Genomic DNA, 19,552 nt, shown 5'->3' on the forward strand with positions numbered 1-19,552 from the left:
ACTTTTAACCTAAGCTTCTTGCAATCAGTTTAACTGGAAACCTTCATCTGAAGTCATTCAAGACCAACTACTCCAAGTTATTCCCATTACCTCCAAAATCTTTCTTTCAACAATTAATCAGTCTCCTGAGAGACCACCAAAAATTGCCATTGCCGACTATATTTCAAGTCGTCAAGGCGGGTATTGGGTTAAAGTTTTCAACTAGCAATAATCGCGACTCGGATAAACCTCATGGGCTACGATACTGCCACTGCGCAAAGCTGATCTGGGAGCAGCAGGACAGCTGATAGAGACTGGGGACCACACACACAACACACACAGTGGACACACGAGAGGAGGAGGCAACAGGACACTGGAGGAGGAGTATAGGATGATGAAGAGGAGGAGGATGAAGAGGAGGAGGAGGATGAAGAAGAGGAGGAGGGAGGAAGATGAAGAAGAGGGAGGAGGATGAAGAGGAGGAGGAGGAGGAAGAGGAGGAGGAGGAGGAGGAGGAGGAGGAAGATGAAGAAGAGGAGGAGGAGGAGGATGAAGAGGAGGAGGAGGAAGAGGAGGAGGAGGAGGAGGATGATGATGAAGAGGAGGATGATGAGGATGAAGAGGAGGAGGAGGATGAAGAGGAAGAGGAGGATGAAGAGGAGGAGGAGGAAGAGGAGGAGGAGGAAGAGGATGAGGAAGATGAGGAGGAGGAGGAGGAGGATGAAGAGGAGGAGGAGGAGGAGGAAGAGGAGGAGGATGAAGAGGAGGAGGAGGAGGAGGAGGAAGATGAAGAAGAGGAGGAGGAGGAGGATGAAGAAGAAGAGGAGGAGGAGAGACAAGTCACTGGAGGAGGAGGAGGAGTAGGAGGAGGCAACAGGACACTGGAGGAGGAGTATAGGATGATGAAGAGGAGGAGGATGAAGAGGAGGAGGAGGAAGAGGAGGAGGAGGAAGAGGAGGAGGATGAAGAGGAGGAGGAGGAGGATGAAGAGGAGGAGGAGGATGAAGAGGAGGAGGATGAAGAGGAGGAGGAGGAAGATGAAGAGAAGGAGGAGGAGGAGGATGAAGAAGAGGAGACACATACACGGTGGACACAGACACTGATTTGCAATGGGAGACACAATGGCAAATACCTGCACTTCAGCAATGTGGACATAAATATAACAAGACATGAGTACACAGACGAAAATGATTAACGGATGATCAAATGACAAATGACATGAAGTTACACTTTTTTTCTGAAGAAGCAATGCATCTTGGGATACATGAAGAAGGCGGAGACAGAGTACAGTAGTACTGAGTAGAACTAGTGTGGGGGGTGGGGAGTGGTGTTTAACAAAGAGAGGGGAGTGGGAGGAGGTGGGGGGAGAAAGTGTGTGTTTGTGTGCGTGTGAGAGAGATCGATCTAAAAATCCACACATTAATCAAAGTTGAATGTAGCCTGTAAAATGTAGTTACAAAGTACTGAACACTATGGCCGACACCACACAGAAATCAATACATTAGTGTACTGAGACCTACAGCCCACGTTGGAATACACAACTTCACTTGGACACTGGGCAGAGATTTGAAAGGCAACCCTGCAAAATACTACACAAAGCTGTTGAAAAGTATGGAACCAAGCTCCATAAAACACCTTAAAACTTTACACCTGAGCTTCTGGCAATAACAGTTTAACTGGAAACCTTCATCTAAAGTCATTCAAGACCAACTATTCCAAGCTACTCCCATTACCTCCAAAATCTTTCTTTCAACAACTGGTCAGTCTCCTGGGAGACCACCAAAAACTGCCATTGCCTACCATATTTCAAGTCAAGTAGCGTGTTGTTTAAGGGGGGTGGGGAGATTTGAAAGGCAACCCTGTAAAATAGTCTACACTGCTGTTGAAAATGATGGACTCAAGCTCCACAATTCACATTCAGACACTTGAACCTAAACTTCCTGCAATCATCAACCAGATAACTACCCACATATGATCATGAAAATCTTCTCATCACTTCTAAATATATCCTTTCAACAACCAACCAGTCTCCTGAGAGACCACCAAAAATTGCCATTGCCGACTATATTTCAAGTCGTCAAGACGGATATTGGGTTAAAGTTTTCAACTAGCAATAATCGCGCCTCGGATAAACCTCATGAGCTACGATACTGCCACTGCGCAAAGCTGATCTGAGAACAGCAGGACAGCTGATAGAGACTGGGGACCACAGACACAACACACACGGTGGACACAGACACTGATTTGCAATGGGAGACACAATGGCAAAGACTACACTTGGGCAATATGGAACTAGATATGACAGAACATGATTACACAGACGAAAATGCGTAACGAATGATCAAATGACAAATGACATGAAGTTACACTTTTTTGCTGAAGAAGAAATGCATCTTGGGATACATGAAGAAGGCGGAGACAGAGTACAGTAGCACTGAGTAGAACTAGTGTGGGGGGTGGGGAGTGGTGTTTAACAAAGAGAGGGGAGTGGAGGTGGGGGGAGAAAGTGTGTGTTTGTGTGAGAGAGAGATCGATCTAAAAATCCACACATTAATCAAAGTTGAATGTAGCCTGTAAAATGTAGTTACAAAGTACTGGACACTATGGCCGACAACATAGAAATCAATACATTAGAGTACTGAGAGCTACAGCCCACGTTGGAATACACGACTTCACTTGGACACTGGGCAGATATTTGAAAGGCAACCCTGTAAAATACTAGACACAGCTGTTGAAAATTATGGAACCAAGCTCCCCAAATCTCCTTCAGAGACTTTAAACCTAAGCGTCCTGCAATCACAGTTTCACTGGAAACCTTCATCTAAATTCCTTCAAAACAAACTATTCCAAATTACTCCCATTAACTCCATAATCTTTCTTTCGACAACTGATCAGTCTCCTGAGAGACCACCAAAAATTGCCATTGCCGACTATATTTCAAGTCGTCAAGACGGATATTGGGTTAAAGTTTTCAACTAGCAATAATCGCGCCTCGGATAAACCTCATAGGCTACGATACTGCCACTGCGCAAAGCTGACCTGGGAACAGCAGGACAATGCTGCTGTGACTGGGGACCACACACACAACACACACGGTGGACACACGACACACAACACACACGGTGGACACACTAGAGGAGGAGGCAACAGCACACTGGAGGAGGAGTATAGGAGGATCAAGAGGAGGAGGAGGAGGAGGAGGATGAGGAGGATGAAGAGGAGGAGGAGGAGGAGGAGGAGGAGGAAGAGGAGGAGACACACACGGTGGACACAAGAGAGGAGGAGGCAAACGGACACTGGAGAAGGAGGAGGATGAAGAGGATGAGGAGGAAAAGGAGGAGGAGGAGGAGGAGGAGGCAACAGGACACTGGAGGAGGTGCATAGGAGGATGAAGAGGAGGAGGAGGAAGAAGAGGATGAGGAGGAGGATGAAGAGGAGGAGGAGGAGAATGAAGAGGAGGAGGAGGAAGAGGAGGATGAAGAGAAGGAGGACGAGGAGGAGGAGGAGGAGGAGGACAGACAAGTCACTAGAGGAGGAGGAGGAGTAGAACCCCTATGCTGCGCAAAATTGACATAAAATTTGCATCGCAACACATTGATCCCGAGGGGAAATGAAGGTGTCGAGTAACATACATACATAAATGTGCCATTGCACAAGTGTCCTGCAGTAAGCCTGCCCACAGCCCATGTCTGCCACCAGACTCTACTTCTAGCGAACGCATTGAATCAAAGGCGCCACAAACTCAACTTACTCAGTTACATGATAAAATCCACCATTTTCAAAATCTTTGTATCAACAACTGATCAGTCTCCTGAGAGACCACCAAAAATTGCCATTGCCGACTATATTTCAAGTCGTCAAGGCGGGTATTGGGTTAAAGTTTTCAACTAGCAATAATCGCGCTTCGGATAAACCTCATGGGCTACGATACTGCCACTGCGCAAAGCTGATCTGAGATCAGCAGGACAGCTGATAGAGACTGGGGACCACACACACAACACAGACACTGACACACTGACACAGACACTGATTTGCAATGGGAGACACAATGACAAAACCTGCACTTCAGCAATGTGGAAATAAATATGACAAGACATGATTACACACACCAAAATGCTTAACGAATGATCAAATGACAAATGACATGAAGTTACACTTTTTTTCTGAAGAAGCAATGCATCTTGGGATACATGAAGAAGGCGGAGACAGAGTACAGTAGTACTGAGTAGAACTAGTGTGGGGGGTGGGGAGTGGGGAGTGGTGTTTAACAAAGAGAGGGGAGTGGAGGTGGGGGGAGAAAGTGTGTGTTTGTGTGTGAGAGAGATCGATCTAAAAATCCACACATTAATCAAAGTTGAATGTAGCCTGTAAAATGTAGTTACAAAGTACTGGACACTATGGCCGACAACATAGAAATCAATACATTAGAGTACTGAGAGCTACAGCCCACGTTGGAATACACGACTTCACTTGGACACTGGGCAGATATTTGAAAGGCAACCCTGTAAAATACTAGACACAGCTGTTGAAAATTATGGAACCAAGCTCCCCAAATCTCCTTCAGAGACTTTAAACCTAAGCGTCCTGCAATCACAGTTTCACTGGAAACCTTCATCTAAATTCCTTCAAAACAAACTATTCCAAATTACTCCCATTAACTCCATAATCTTTCTTTCGACAACTGATCAGTCTCCTGAGAGACTACCAAAAATTGCCATTGCCGACCATATTTCAAGTCGTCAAGGCGGGTATTGGGTTAAAGTTTTCAACTAGCAATAATCGCGCCTCGGATAAACCTCATGGGCTACGATACTGCCACTGCGCAAAGCTGATCTGGGAACAGCAGGACAATGCTGCTGTGACTGGGGACCACACACACAACACACACGGTGGACACACGACACACAACACACACGGTGGACACACGAGAGGAGGAGGCAACAGCACACTGGAGGAGGAGTATAGGAGGATGAAGAGGAGGAGGAGGAGGAGGAGGAGGAGGAGGATGAAGAAGAGGAGGAGGAGGAGGAGGAGGAGGACACAACACACACGGTGGACACAAGAGAGGAGGAGGCAAACGGACACTGGATGAGGAGGAGGATGAGGAGGATGAAGAGGAGGAGGAGGAAGATGAGGAAGAGGAGGAGGCAACAGCACACTGGAGGAGGAGTATAGGAGGATGAAGAGGAGGAGGAGGGCGAGGAGGAGGAGGAGGAGGAGGAGGAGGAGGAGGAGGAGAATGAAGAGGAGGAGGAGGAAGAGGAGGATGAAGAGAAGGAGGACGAGGAGGAGGAGGAGGAGGAGGAGGATGAAGAAGAAGAGGAGGAGGAGGAGTAGAACCCCTATGCTGCGCAAAATTGACATAAAATTTGCATCGCAACACATTGATCCCGAGGGGAAATGAAGGTGTCGAGTAACATACATACATAAATGTGCCATTGCACAAGTGTCCTGCAGTAAGCCTGCCCACAGCCCATGTCTGCCACCAGACTCTACTTCTAGCGAACGCATTGAATCAAAGACACCACAAACTCAACTTACTCAGTTGCATGGCAAAAGCCACCATTTTCAAAATATTTCTTTCAACAACTAATCAGTCTCCTGAGAGACCACCAAAAATTGCCATTGCCGACTATATTTCAAGTCGTCAAGGCGGGTATTGGGTTAAAGTTTTCAACTAGCAATAATCGCGCCTCGGATAAACCTCATGGGCTACGATACTGCCACTGCGCAAAGCTGATCTGGGAACAGCAGGACAGCTGATAGAGACTGGGGACCACACACACAACACACACGGTGGACACACGAGAGGAGGAAGAGGAGGAGGAGGAGGAGGAGGAGGAAGAAGAGGAGACACACACGGTGGACACAGACACTGATTTGTAATGGGAGACACAATGGTAAAGACTACACTTCAGCAATGTGGAAATAAATATGACAAGACATGACTACACAGACGGAAATGCTTAACGGATGATTAAATGACTTTCAAATGACATTAAGTCACGCTTTTTTTCTGAAGAAGTGCATCTTGGGATACATAAAGAAGGCGGAGACAGAGTACAGTAGAACTAGTGTGGGGGGTGGGGAGTGGTGTTTAACAAAGAGAGGGGAGTGGAGGTGGGGGGAGAAAGTGTGTGTTTGTGTGCGTGTGTGAGAGAGATCGATCTAAAAATCCACACATTAATCAAAGTCGAATGTAGCCTGTAAAATGTAGTTACAAAGTACTGAACACTATGGCCAACAACATAGAAATCAATACATTAGTGTGCAGAGACCTACAGCCCACGTTGGAATACACAACTTCACTTGGACACTGGGCAGATATTTGAAAGGCAACCCTGTAAAATACTAGACACAGCTGTTGAAAATTATGGAACCAAGCTCCCCAAATCTCCTTCAGAGACTTTAAACCTAAGCGTCCTGCAATCACAGTTTCACTGGAAACCTTCATCTAAATTCCTTCCAGAGAAACTATTCCAAGCTACTCCCATTACATCCAAAATCTTTCTTTTAACAACCGATCAGTCTCCTGAGAGACTACCAAAAATTGCCATTGCCGACCATATTTCAAGTCGTCAAGGCGGGTATTGGGTTAAAGTTTTCAACTAGCAATAATCGCGCCTCGGATAAACCTCATGGGCTACGATACTGCCACTGCGCAAAGCTGATCTGAGAACAGCAGGACAGCTGATAGAGACTGGGGACCACACACACAACACACACGGTGGACACAGACACTGATTTGCAATGGGAGACACAATGACAAATACCTGCACTTCAGCAATGTGGAAATAAATATGACAAGATATGACTACACAGATCATGAATGATTAAATGACTTTCAAATTACATTTTAAGTCACATTTTTTCCTGAAGAAGAAATGCATCTTGGGATACATAAAGAAGGCGGAGACAGAGTACAGTAGCACTGAGTAGAACTAGTGTGGGGGGTGGGGAGTGGTGTTTAACAAAGAGAGGGGAGTGGAGGTGGGGGGAGAAAGTGTGTGTTTGTGTGCGTGTGTGAGAGAGATCGATCTAAAAATCCACACATTAATCAAAGTCGAATGTAGCCTGTAAAATGTAGTTACAAAGTACTGAACACTATGGGCGACAACATAGAAATCAATACATTAGTGTACTGAGAGCTACACAACTTCACTTGGACACTGGGCAGAGATTTGAAAGGCAACTCTGTGAAATACTACACACAGCTGTTGGAAAATTATGGAATCAAGCTCCCTTAAACACTTAAATGACTTTTAACCTAAGCTTCTTACAATCAGTTTAACTGGAAACCTTCATCTAAAGTCATTCAAGACCAACTACTCCAAGTTGTTCTCATCACCTCCAAAATCTTTCTTTCGACAACTGATCAGTCTCCTGAGAGACCACCAAAAATTGCCATTGCCGACTATATTTCAAGTCGTCAAGGCGGGTATTGGGTTAAAGTTTTCAACTAGCAATAATCGCGCCTCGGATAAACCTCATAGGCTACGATACTGCCACTGCGCAAAGCTGATCTGGGAACAGCAGGACAGCTGATAGAGACTGGGGACCACACACACAACACACACGGTGGACACAGACACTGATTTGCAATGGGAGACACAATGACAAATACCTGCACTTCAGCAATGTGGAAATAAATATGACAAGACATGATTACACACACCAAAATGCTTAACGAATGATCAAATGACAAATGACATGAAGTTACACTTTTTTTCTGAAGAAGCAATGCATCTTGGGATACATGAAGAAGGCGGAGACAGAGTACAGTAGTACTGAGTAGAACTAGTGTGGGGGGTGGGGAGTGGTGTTTAACAAAGAGAGGGGAGTGGAGGTGGGGGGAGAGAGTATGTGTTTGTGTGTGTGAGAGAGATCGATCTAAAAATCCACACATTAATCAAAGTTGAATGTAGCCTGTAAAATGTAGTTACAAAGTACTGAACACTATGGCCAACAACATAGAAATCAATACATTAGTGTGCAGAGACCTACAGCCCACGTTGGAATACACAACTTCACTTGGACACTGGGCAGAGATTTGAAAGGCAACCCTGTAAAATACTTAAAACATCTGAGCTGTTGAAAATGGTGGAATCAAGCTCCCCAAAATACTTAAGTGACTTTTAACAGAGATTCTTTAAGTATAGAGATATGCCATTGTAATAGGTTGCTATGCGCACCTAACATGACCAGGTTCCGGTCTGCCTAAAGGGACGTGTCATAATACTCGTAGCATTGAATAGAACAGTCCCCCTCCCCCTTGCAATAATAGAACCCGGAAACAATGGGCCAATGGATGGAATCTCTCTCTACTCTCTTTGCTTTTAAACTAAGCTTCTTGAAATCAGTTTAACTGGAAACTTTCATCGAAAGTCATTCAAGACCAACTACTCCAAATTGTTCCCATTATCTCCAAAATCTTTCTTTCAACATCCGATCAGTCTCCTGAGAGACCACCAAAAATTGCCATTGCCGACTATATTTCAAGTCGTCAAGGCGGGTATTGGGTTAAAGTTTTCAACTAGCAATAATCGCGCCTCGGATAAACCTCATGGGCTACGATACTGCCACTGCGCAAAGCTGATCTGGGAAGGACAATGCTGCTGCAACTGGTGGAGGGAGGCAGTCAGGACAGAGATGGAGGACACACAGGAGGAGGAGAAGGAGGAAGAGGAGGAGGAGACAACGGGAGGAGGTGGAGAAGGAAACAGGAGGACACTGGAGGAAGAGGAAGAAGAGGAGGAGGAGACAACGGGAGGAGGAGGAGAAGGAGAGGCGGAGACAACAAAACACTGGAGGACGAGGAGACAGAGAGGAGGAGGAGGAGAGAGGAAGACACAGGAGAAGAAGGAGAGGAGGAGAAGGCAACAGGACACTGGAGGAGAGGAGGAGGAGGAGGAGAAGGAGAGGAGAAGAAGAGGAGGAGACACAGGATATTGGAGTAGTTGGAGGAGGAGGAGGAGGAGAAGGAGAGGAGAAGAAGAGGAGGAGACACAGGATATTGGAGTAGTTGGAGGATGATGATGAGGAGGTGACAGAGGGCTGGGGGAGGAGACAGGATGTCAGAGGACAGATTTGCAATGTGACATACTAAACAATAGCAAAACCTGCACTTCAGCAATGTGGAGATAGACATGACAAGACATTACTGTACAGATACAAATGATTAACAGATGATGCTCTATCTTTTCAAATGACATTAACTCACACTTTTTTTCTGAAGAAGAAGAAGTGCATCTTGGGATATATGAAGTAGGTGGAGACAGAGTACAGTAGTACTGAGTAGTGCGGGGGAGGGGGCGTGTTGTTTTAAGGGGGGGGGGGGGATGTACTAGATTTGAAAGGCAACCCTGTAACATAGTCTACACAGCTGTTGAAAGTGATGGACTCAAGTTCCACAATTCACATTCAGACACTTGAACCTAAATTTCCTGCAAACATCAATCATATAACTACTTCAATGTCATCATGAAAATCTTCTCATCACTTCCAAATATTTCCTTCCAACAACTGATCAGTCTCCTGAGAGACCACCAAAAATTGCCATTGCCGACTATATTTCAAGTCGTCAAGGCGGGTATTGGCTTAAAGTTTTCAACTAGCAATAATCGCGCCTCGGATAAACCTCATGGGCTACGATACTGCCACTGCGCAAAGCTGATCTGGGACCCCATAGAGACTGGGGACCACACACACAACACACACGGTGGACACAAGACACTGATTTGCAATGGGAGACACAATGGCAAATACCTGCACTTCAGCAATGTGGAAATAAATATGACAAGACATGATTACACACACCAAAATGCTTAACGAATGATCAAATGACAAATGACATGAAGTTACACTTTTTTTCTGAAGAAGCAATGCATCTTGGGATACATGAAGAAGGCGGAGACAGAGTACAGTAGCACTGAGTAGAACTAGTGTGGGGGGTGGGGAGTGGTGTTTAACAAAGAGAGGGGAGTGGGAGGAGGTGGGGGGAGAAAGTGTGTGTTTGTGTGCGTGTGAGAGAGATCGATCTAAAAATCCACACATTAATCAAAGTTGAATGTAGCCTGTAAAATGTAGTTACAAAGTACTGAACACTATGGCCAACAACATAGAAATCAATACATTAGTGTGCAGAGACCTACAGCCCACGTTGGAATACACAACTTCACTTGGACACTGGGCAGAGATTTGAAAGGCAACCCTGTAAAATACTTAAAACATCTGAGCTGTTGAAAATGGTGGAATCAAGCTCCCCAAAATACTTAAGTGACTTTTAACAGAGATTCTTTAAGTATAGAGATATGCCATTGTAATAGGTTGCTATGCGCACCTAACATGACCAGGTTCCGGTCTGCCTAAAGGGACGTGTCATAATACTCGTAGCATTGAATAGAACAGTCCCCCTCCCCCTTGCAATAATAGAACCCGGAAACAATGGGCCAATGGATGGAATCTCTCTCTACTCTCTTTGCTTTTAAACTAAGCTTCTTGAAATCAGTTTAACTGGAAACTTTCATCGAAAGTCATTCAAGACCAACTACTCCAAATTGTTCCCATTATCTCCAAAATCTTTCTTTCAACATCCGATCAGTCTCCTGAGAGACCACCAAAAATTGCCATTGCCGACTATATTTCAAGTCGTCAAGGCGGGTATTGGGTTAAAGTTTTCAACTAGCAATAATCGCGCCTCGGATAAACCTCATGGGCTACGATACTGCCACTGCGCAAAGCTGATCTGGGAAGGACAATGCTGCTGCAACTGGTGGAGGGAGGCAGTCAGGACAGAGATGGAGGACACACAGGAGGAGGAGGAAACAGGAGGACACTGGAGGAGAGGCGGAGACAACACAACATTGGAAGACGCGGAGACAGAGGAGGAGGAGAGAGGAAGACACAGGAGAGGAGGAGAGGAGGAGAAGGAAACAGGAGAAATAAGACAGTGGAGGAAGAGGAGGAAGAAGAGGAGGAGGAGACAACGGGAGGAGGAGAAGAAAGAAACAGGAGGACACTGGAGGAAGTGGAGGGAGAAGAGGAGGAGGAGGAAGAAGAAGAGGAGGAGGAGACAACGGGAGGAGGAGGAGAAGGAGAGGCGGAGACAACACAACACTGGAGGACGAGGAGACAGAGAGGAGGAGGAGGAGAGAGGAAGACACAGGAGAAGAAGGAGAGGAGGAGAAGGCAACAGGACACTGGAGGAGAGGAGAAGGAGGAGGAGAAGGAGGGCAGGAGAAGGAGAGGAGAAGAAGAGGAGGAGACACAGGATATTGGAGTAGTTGGAGGAGGAGGAGGAGGAGAAGGAGAGGAGAAGAAGAGGAGGAGACACAGGATATTGGAGTAGTTGGAGGATGATGATGAGGAGGTGACAGAGGGCTGGGGGAGGAGACAGGATGTCAGAGGACAGATTTGCAATGTGACATACTAAACAATAGCAAAACCTGCACTTCAGCAATGTGGAGATAGACATGACAAGACATTACTGTACAGATACAAATGATTAACAGATGATGCTCTATCTTTTCAAATGACATTAACTCACACTTTTTTTCTGAAGAAGAAGAAGTGCATCTTGGGATATATGAAGTAGGTGGGGACGGAGTACAGTTGCACTGAGTAGTGCGGGGGAGGGGCGTGGTGTTTTAAGGGGGGGGCGCGTTGTTTTGGGGGTGTGGGGGAGAGGAGATGTACTGGTGAAAATGATGGACTCAAGTTCCACAATTCACATTCAGACACTTGAACCTAAATTTCCTGCAAACATCAATCATATAACTACTTCAATGTCATCATGAAAATCTTCTCATCACTTCCAAATATTTCCTTCCAACAACTGATCAGTCTCCTGAGAGACCACCAAAAATTGCCATTGCCGACTATATTTCAAGTCGTCAAGGCGGGTATTGGGTTAAAGTTTTCAACTAGCAATAATCGCGCCTCGGATAAACCTCATGGGCTACGATACTGCCACTGCGCAAAGCTGATCAGGGAAGGTCGATGCTGCTGTGACTGGGGGAGGGAGGCAGTCAGGACAGAGATGGAGGACACACAGGAGGAGGAGAAGGAAACTGGAGGACACTGGAGGAGAGGCGGAGACAACACAACATTGGAAGACGCGGAGACAGAGGAGGAGGAGAGAGGAAGACACAGGAGAGGAGGAAGAGGAGGAGGAGAAGGAAACAGGAGGACACTGGAGGAGAAATCAGACACTGGAGGAAGTGGAGGAAGAAGAGGAGGAGGAGACAACGGGAGGAGGAGGAGAAGGAGAGGCGGAGACAACAAAACACTGGAGGACGAGGAGACAGAGAGGAGGAGGAGGAGAGAGGAGGAGAAGGAGAGGAGGAAAAGGAAACAGGAGGACACTGGAGGAGAAATAAGACACTGGAGGAAGAGGAGGAAGAAGAGGAGGAGGAGGAGGAGGAGGAGGAGGAGGAGGAGGAGGAGGAGGTGGAGGAGGAGGATGCAACAGGAGGAGGAGAAGGAAACAGGAGGACACTGGAGGAAGAAATAAGACACTGGAGGAAGTGGAGGAAGATGAGGAGGAGGAGACAACGGGAGGAGGAGGAGGAGACAGAGAGGAGGAGGAGATAGGAAGACACAGGAGAAGAAGGAGAGGAGAAGGAAGGCAACAGGACACTGGAGGAGGAAGAAGAGGAGGAGGAGAAGAGAGGAGGAGGAGGAGGAGGAGAGGAGGAGAGAACACAACACTGGAGGACGAGGAGACAGAGAGGAGGAGGAGGAGAGAGGAAGACACAGGAGAAGAAGGAGAGGAGGAGGAGGAGGAGGAGAGAGGACACTGGAGGAGAAATAAGACACTGGAGGAAGTGGAGGAAGAAGAGGAGGAGGAGACAACAGGAGGAGGAGGAGGAGGAAACAGGAGAAGGAGGGAGAAGGAGAGAAGGAGAGGAGAAGGAGAGGAGAAGGAGGGAGAAGGAGAGAAGAAGGAGAGAAGGAGGGCAGGAGAAGAAGAGGAGGAGACACAGGATATTGGAGTAGTTGGAGGAGGAGGAGGATGAGGAGGAGGTGACAGAGGGCTGGGGGAGGAGACTGGATGGCAGAGGACAGATTTGCAATGTGACATACTAAACAATAGCAAAACCTGCACTTCAGCAATGTGGAGATAGACATGACAAGACATTACTGTAAAGATACAAATGATTAACAGATGATGCTATATCTTTTCAAATGACATGAACTCACTTTTTCCTGAAGAAGAAGAAGTGCATCTTGGGATACAAGAAGTAGGTGGAGACAGAGCACAGTAGTACTGAATAGTGCGGGGGAGGGGGTGTGGGGGGGGGAGAGGAGATGTACTAGATTTGAAAGGCAACCCTGTGAAATAGTCTACACTGCTGTTGAAAATGATGGACTCAAGCTCCACAATTCACATTCAGACACTTGAACCTAAACTTCCTGCAATCATCAACCAGATAACTACCCACATATGATCATGAAAATCTTCTCATCACTTCTAAATATATCCTTTCAACAACCAACCAGTCTCCTGAGAGACCACCAAAAATTGCCATTGCCGACTATATTTCAAGTCGTCAAGGCGGGTATTGGGTTAAAGTTTTCAACTAGCAATAATCGCGCCTCGGATAAACCTCATGGGCTACGATACTGCCACTGCGCAAAGCTGATCTGGGAAGGACAATGCTGCTGTGACTGGGGGAGGGAGGCAGTCACAACAGAGATGGAGGAAGAGGAAGAAGAGGAGGAGGAGGAGGACACACAGGAGAAGGAAACAGGAGGACACTGGAGGAAGAAGAGGAAGAAGAGGAGGAGACAACGGGAGGAGGAGAAGAAGGAGAGGCGGAGACAACACAACACTGGAGGACACAGAGGAGACAGAGAGGAGGAGAGAGGAAGACACAGGAGAAGAAGGAGAGGAGGAGGAGAGGAGAGGAAGGTACAGGAGAAGAAGGAGAGAAGGAGGAGAAGGAAACAGGAGGACACTGGAGGAAGTGGAGGAAGAAGAGGAGGAGGAGACAACGGGAGGAGGAGAAGAAGGAGAGGAGGAGGAGGAAACAGGAGGACACTGGAGGAAGTGGAGGAAGTGGAGGAGGAGACAACGGGAGGAGGAGGAGACAATGGAGGGAGGAGGAGGAGACAATGGAAGGAGGAGGAGAAGGAGAGGCGGAGACAACACAACACAGGAGAAGAAGGAGAGGAGGAGGAGGATAGAGAGGGGGTTAGAGAGGAAGACACAGGAGAGAGGAGGACAGGAGAGAGGAAGACACAGGAGAAGGAGAGGAGGAGGAGGAGAGAGGAAGACACAGGAGAGAGGAGGACAGGAGAGAGGAAGACACAGGAGACGAAGGAGAGGAGGAGGAGGATAGAGAGGAAGACACAGGAGAGAGGAGGAGGAGGAGAGAGGAAGACACAGGAGAGAGGAGGACAGGAGAGAGGAAGACACAGGAGAGAGGAAGACACAGGAGAGAGGAGGACAGGAGAGAGGAAGACAGGAGAGAGGAAGACACAGGAGAGAGGAGGACAGGAGAGAGGAAGACACAGGAGAGAGGAAGACACAGGAGAGAGGAAGACACAGGAGAGAGAAGGAGAGGAGGAGGAGGAGAGAGGAAGACACAGGAGAGAGGAGGAGAGGAGGAGGAAGACACAGGAGAGAGGAAGACACAGGAGAGAGGAGGAGGAGGAGAGAGGAAGACACAGGAGAAGAAGGAGAGGAGGAGGAGGAGGAGGAGAGAGGACACTGGAGGAGAAATAAGACACTGGAGGAAGAGGAGGAGGAGACACAGGACACTGGAGGAGAGGAGAAGGAAAGAAGAAAGAGAGGCGGAGACACAGGATATTGGAGGAGAGGAGAAGGAGGGCAGGAGAAGGAGAGGAGGAGAAGGAGAGGAGGAGACACAGAATATTGGAGTAGATGGAGGAGGATGATGAGGGGGAGGTGACAGAGGAGACAGGATGTCAGAGGACAGATTTGCAATGTGACATACTAAACAATAGCAAAACCTGCACTTCAGCAATGTGGAGATAGACACGACAAGACATTACTGCACAGATACAAATGATTAACAGATGATGCTCTATCTCTTCAAATGACATTAAGTCACACTTTTTTTCTGAAGAAGAAGAAGTGCATCTTGGGATATATGAAGTAGGTGGAGACAGAGTACAGTTAAACTGAGTAGTGCGGGGGAGGGGCGTGGTGTTTTAAGGGGGGGGGGGGAGGAGATGTACTAGATTTGAATGGCAACCCTGTGAAATAGTCTACACGGCTGTTGCAAATGATGGACTCAAGCGGGACTCACGAGTTCGACGCCCTTTCAGTACTTAACGCTTACGCCATACGACCCTAAACCTAACCATAACCCTAGCCTTAACCCTAACCCTAACCGTAACCTTAAATCGCGTGTTTGAAATGTTTCGTTACCATGTGAAGTACCGAGAGGGCGTCAAACTAGTGGGTCCCTGACTCAAGCTCCACAATTCACATTCAGACACTTGAACCTAAATTTCCTGCAAACATCAATCATATAACTACTTCAATGTCATCATGAAAATCTTCTCATCACTTCCAAATATTTCCTTCCAACAACTGATCAGTCTCCTGAGAGACCACCAAAAATTGCCATTGCCGACTATATTTCAAGTCGTCAAGGCGGGTATTGGGTTAAAGTTTTCAACTAGCAATAATCGCGCCTCGGATAAACCTCATGGGCTACGATACTGCCACTGCGCAAAGCTGATCAGGGAAGGTCGATGCTGCTGTGACTGGGGGAGGGAGGCAGTCACAACAGAGATGGAGGGCATATGAGACTGACATGGAATGAGTTGTTGTTAGCTACAATAGCAAAGCCTGCACTTCAGTAATGTGGAGATAGACATGTGAATGCATGATTGTAAATACACAAATGATTAATGGATGACATGTTATCGTTTCAAATGATACTAACTTTTGCTTTTGCTGAAGGAGTGCATCTTGGGATACGAAAAGACTACTCTCAAAGAAAATGGGCGGAGACAGTAGGTTGATACAGAAGAACAATGTGTGTGTGTGTGTGTGTGTGTGTGTGTGTGTGTGTGTGTGTGTGTGTGTGTGTGTGTGTGTGTGTGTTGGGGGGGGAGGGGTAAAGAGCACTGTGGGGGAGGGGGACAGTGTTTTTAGCACAAAGGGATGGGCAGGGTTGGGAAACCTATGTCTCGAGGGCCGTTTGCGGCCCTTGAAGCCGTTTCATCCGGGCCCCGACATACTTCTAAGGCTATTCAGCTCCATATGAAATATGACATATTTTGTGAAGGAATCTTAGAATTTCCATTTGCAATACAATTACACTATATTCAGGGGACCTACAGAAGGTGGGGTCTGTTTTAAAGGTGGCTACCTTCAATATTGGCCCAAAGTGCAGGGGGAAATTCTGGTTTGTGTTCATAATGCGGCCCCCGGAGGACTTTTGTGGCCCTCGGCTAAATTTGAAGTGGCCCTTCGAATGAAAAAGGTTCCCCATAGAGCATATATTAGAGTTGTATTCATTCTTGGGTCATAGGTGGGCCCTGAACATTTGTGTAAGTTGCAAGTGGGCCCCAGATTGGAAAAGGCTCAAGGGGCAATAATTATGCTTTCTGCGCGCGTGCCTGACACTATGCATGCAAGTGTGTGCTACCGACATGTTTGTGAATAAAATGTGCCAGCCTGTGCACACGTGTCCTTCAGTAAGCATGTGCCACCAGATGCTACTTTAGGGCAGTCATGGATAAGCGGTCAGGGCGTCAGACTTGTAGCCCAAAGGTTGCCGGTTTGACTCCCGACCGACCAGGTCGAGCATGGTACCGTCCTGCCGCACTGCTACCTTTGGGGCGCCATTGGGAGCTACCCCTTTGCACGGGTGAGGCATAAAAATGCAATTACGTTGTGTGCTGTGTCTCAATGACAATGGGAGTTTGCGTTTCCCAGGTGTGCTGTCACTTCTACCTGCTTCATATGCATTGAATCTAAGCCTTAAGGTGTCTGGTGTCACATGGGAAAAGAGAGCTATTGACTGAAGGCAGCTCTCACACCTAACACCTAACATAACATGTTCTCTCTCTGCCTTGTGTTGAGAGAGACCATCTCCAGGAGCAACCATGTTACAAACACTACAACAGGGCTTTTTCTAGGATTTTTTGGCATGAGGGAGCATCATGGCAGGTTGCGGGGGGTTAAGGGGAGAATTTACTAGGGGCACTCAAAAAAGTAATTTATATAAGCTTATTTTAAAAAAAAAAGAAGTATGAGGGTGCACCGGCGGAGGTATGAGGGTGGAGCGGCCCTATTTCCCCGTTCAGAAAAAGCCCTGTACAATATAAGTACGTCATTTGCACATGCACTGTGAAGTTAAAACAGATATTAGTGTACACCAGTGGTGGAACTTCCCCACTAGTCACTGTGGCAGGTAGATTCTAAAATCTACCAGTCACTCAAATGTTTACCAGCCACCATTTGACAAGATCACTTTCCGATCAAAGGCCAAAGGCCAAATTCATCCGTCATTGGCAGGTGGACGGGTGCGTATTTCCATTCCTAGTGTATACAGTACCTACCTGCACGTTTTCTCTCTGCAGCATGCGTATCCCCATGCAGTCTGTGGCGTTCTACGACTCCATCTCCAGGTGCAATAAACACAAACTCCTCTTTTCCACTGCCGGTTTTTCTGGTAGGCCTACAGCTCAACACTGTGTGACTCGGCCGCCACTTTTTGCTTTATGATTGAGCTGGGGCGTGCATATTCGAAAAGCCAACAGTGGCATCCAAGTCGCACTGTGTTGAGCTGTAGGCCGACCAGAAAAACCAGCAGTGGAAAAGAGGCAATACTGTACATGTAATCAGGGCTCGAAATTAACTTTTTTCATCACCAGTCAACATGACTAGTAGACACTGACTAATGGGTGAAAGTGTCTACTCTAATACAATAGACACAGTACAGTAGAAATGGTGTGTACTATCCAGTGAAAATAGCCCAGGCTGTGTGTACTATCCTACCTCCACGTTTTCCCTCTGCAGCATGCGTATGCCCATGCAGTCCCTGGTGTTGAGGGACACCATCTCCAGCCCCTGAGACGAGAGCAGCAGCTGGCCGTCCGTCAGGCATCCACACAAGTTACACAGCAGCAGGCGCACCACCTCGGGCTTATCCTTACCGAAATACCCATACCTGTAGACACACACACACACACACACACACACACACACACACACACACACACACACACACACACACACACACACACACACACACACACACACACACACACACACACACACACACACACACACACACACACACACACACACACACACAGGTTACACAGCAGCAGACGCACCACCTCTGGTTTATCCTTACCGAAATACCCATACCTGTAAACACACATACACCATATTAAGCTATGTGTACACTTTACTGGTAAAAATGGCTAGTGACTGGTAGATTTTAACATCTACCTGCCATAGTGACTGGTGGGGGAAAATTTTAAGTTCCACCCCTGGTGCACACCAAGAGTGACCTACACTAGCCAACCTGAGTGATGGAAGTCATTATTTCGCTATGGAGGTTCGTCAAATCAAGCGACGAAAGCGACAAAGTGGCTAGTAATTTGGTGTTAGGAAGTTAGGTAGGGTCAGCGAGGACACAGACCAGCACAGCCTACTTTCACGTTCCCAACACAAGGTGGAGACACTTAACCTCTAACCTAGTGTTTCTCAACGGGGGCGGTACAGCCCCCCAGGGAGCTCTAAGTACAACTGATACAACTGAGAGGGGGACGGTGCTTAGTTGCCATTGGGGGGCATTAGTCTATTTCTTTTTTTTAATACTAAGGGGGGCGTTGTCAGGCTTATGATGAGGTCAAGGGGGCGTTGGGAGGCTTGTGATGAGGCCTAGGGGGCGTTTGTTCAAAAAACATTGAGAACCACTGCTCTAACCTATAAAAGGTCAGAGTTCAGAGGGTCACAGGGGAGCGTTCCTGCTGGCAAGAAGCCTGGCGCTTGGCCGGCCCGCCAGGACCCCGACCAGAGCCGTCTGATTAAGTTTGCTCGGCATTGGAGAAACTACATGGACCCTCGATGAGGCGTTTGAGATTAAATTCCTGGCAGAGAAGTTAGGCTCGCAGGCCTGGTGTGGCCGCGGCATTCGGAGCTAACTTGCTGGAGAAGTGTGACTGTTTTGATGATGTGCTAACAAACTAGCTCGCACTACTTGTGGAATACATGGAACCTTTGGATATTTTGTGAACTGTACGTGGTTTTTTTTACCCTGAAACACTGGACATTGGTGAGAGGAGTAAGTTGGAAAGAGAGCTCCTGAGCTGGAGCTGGTCATCTGCTGAATGACATCGCTTGCATTGGCCCAAGGACCAGAGGTAAACGCTGCTCTCTCCCCTACACACATCCATACATTTTAGATCATACACTCATACTGCCACATTAATGCTGCCACACAAAGGTGAGGAGTTAGATATGGGGCGACTAGCTACATTATAGTCGGTCTTAACTACCAGCCAAACTGAAATTTCACCAGCAACTGCCCGTTTGGCTGGTGTTAATTTAGAGCCCTGCACACACACACACATCACA

At 47.2% G+C, this 19,552-nt stretch overlaps 1 protein-coding gene and 14 non-coding genes across 15 annotated transcripts in view; all 15 read right to left on the reverse strand.

Annotated features, from left to right (window-relative positions):
• The window catches only part of LOC134444516 (N-acylneuraminate cytidylyltransferase-like), a gene marked incomplete at its 5' end in the record, with an annotated part of 44,419 nt that overhangs the window by 24,321 nt on the left and 546 nt on the right, over positions 1-19,552 (reverse strand). The window contains one exon of the mRNA XM_063193823.1: positions 17,963-18,134. Within this exon, the coding sequence (XP_063049893.1) occupies positions 17,963-18,134 (172 nt within the window). The remainder of the gene's footprint in view (positions 1-17,962; positions 18,135-19,552) is intronic.
• LOC134444535 (U4 spliceosomal RNA) lies at positions 122-262 on the reverse strand. Its single transcript, XR_010034002.1, has one exon. It is a non-coding gene; the product is annotated as a U4 spliceosomal RNA (small nuclear RNA).
• On the reverse strand, positions 2,007-2,147 carry LOC134444537 (U4 spliceosomal RNA). The gene has a single exon (XR_010034004.1). It is a non-coding gene; the product is annotated as a U4 spliceosomal RNA (small nuclear RNA).
• LOC134444531 (U4 spliceosomal RNA) lies at positions 2,875-3,015 on the reverse strand. Its single transcript, XR_010033999.1, has one exon. It is a non-coding gene; the product is annotated as a U4 spliceosomal RNA (small nuclear RNA).
• Positions 3,787-3,927, reverse strand: LOC134444532 (U4 spliceosomal RNA). Its single transcript, XR_010034000.1, has one exon. It is a non-coding gene; the product is annotated as a U4 spliceosomal RNA (small nuclear RNA).
• Positions 4,669-4,809, reverse strand: LOC134444533 (U4 spliceosomal RNA). Its single transcript, XR_010034001.1, has one exon. It is a non-coding gene; the product is annotated as a U4 spliceosomal RNA (small nuclear RNA).
• Positions 5,577-5,717, reverse strand: LOC134444523 (U4 spliceosomal RNA). The gene has a single exon (XR_010033991.1). It is a non-coding gene; the product is annotated as a U4 spliceosomal RNA (small nuclear RNA).
• LOC134444545 (U4 spliceosomal RNA) lies at positions 6,508-6,648 on the reverse strand. The gene has a single exon (XR_010034011.1). It is a non-coding gene; the product is annotated as a U4 spliceosomal RNA (small nuclear RNA).
• LOC134444522 (U4 spliceosomal RNA) lies at positions 7,359-7,499 on the reverse strand. The gene has a single exon (XR_010033990.1). It is a non-coding gene; the product is annotated as a U4 spliceosomal RNA (small nuclear RNA).
• Positions 8,433-8,573, reverse strand: LOC134444524 (U4 spliceosomal RNA). The gene has a single exon (XR_010033992.1). It is a non-coding gene; the product is annotated as a U4 spliceosomal RNA (small nuclear RNA).
• LOC134444530 (U4 spliceosomal RNA) lies at positions 9,510-9,650 on the reverse strand. Its single transcript, XR_010033998.1, has one exon. It is a non-coding gene; the product is annotated as a U4 spliceosomal RNA (small nuclear RNA).
• On the reverse strand, positions 10,580-10,720 carry LOC134444525 (U4 spliceosomal RNA). The gene has a single exon (XR_010033993.1). It is a non-coding gene; the product is annotated as a U4 spliceosomal RNA (small nuclear RNA).
• LOC134444526 (U4 spliceosomal RNA) lies at positions 11,821-11,961 on the reverse strand. The gene has a single exon (XR_010033994.1). It is a non-coding gene; the product is annotated as a U4 spliceosomal RNA (small nuclear RNA).
• On the reverse strand, positions 13,480-13,620 carry LOC134444527 (U4 spliceosomal RNA). Its single transcript, XR_010033995.1, has one exon. It is a non-coding gene; the product is annotated as a U4 spliceosomal RNA (small nuclear RNA).
• On the reverse strand, positions 15,550-15,690 carry LOC134444528 (U4 spliceosomal RNA). The gene has a single exon (XR_010033996.1). It is a non-coding gene; the product is annotated as a U4 spliceosomal RNA (small nuclear RNA).

The sequence above is a fragment of the Engraulis encrasicolus genome, unplaced genomic scaffold, assembly GCF_034702125.1.
Source record: "Engraulis encrasicolus isolate BLACKSEA-1 unplaced genomic scaffold, IST_EnEncr_1.0 scaffold_58_np1212, whole genome shotgun sequence".
Taxonomy (NCBI): Eukaryota; Metazoa; Chordata; class Actinopteri; order Clupeiformes; family Engraulidae; genus Engraulis; species Engraulis encrasicolus.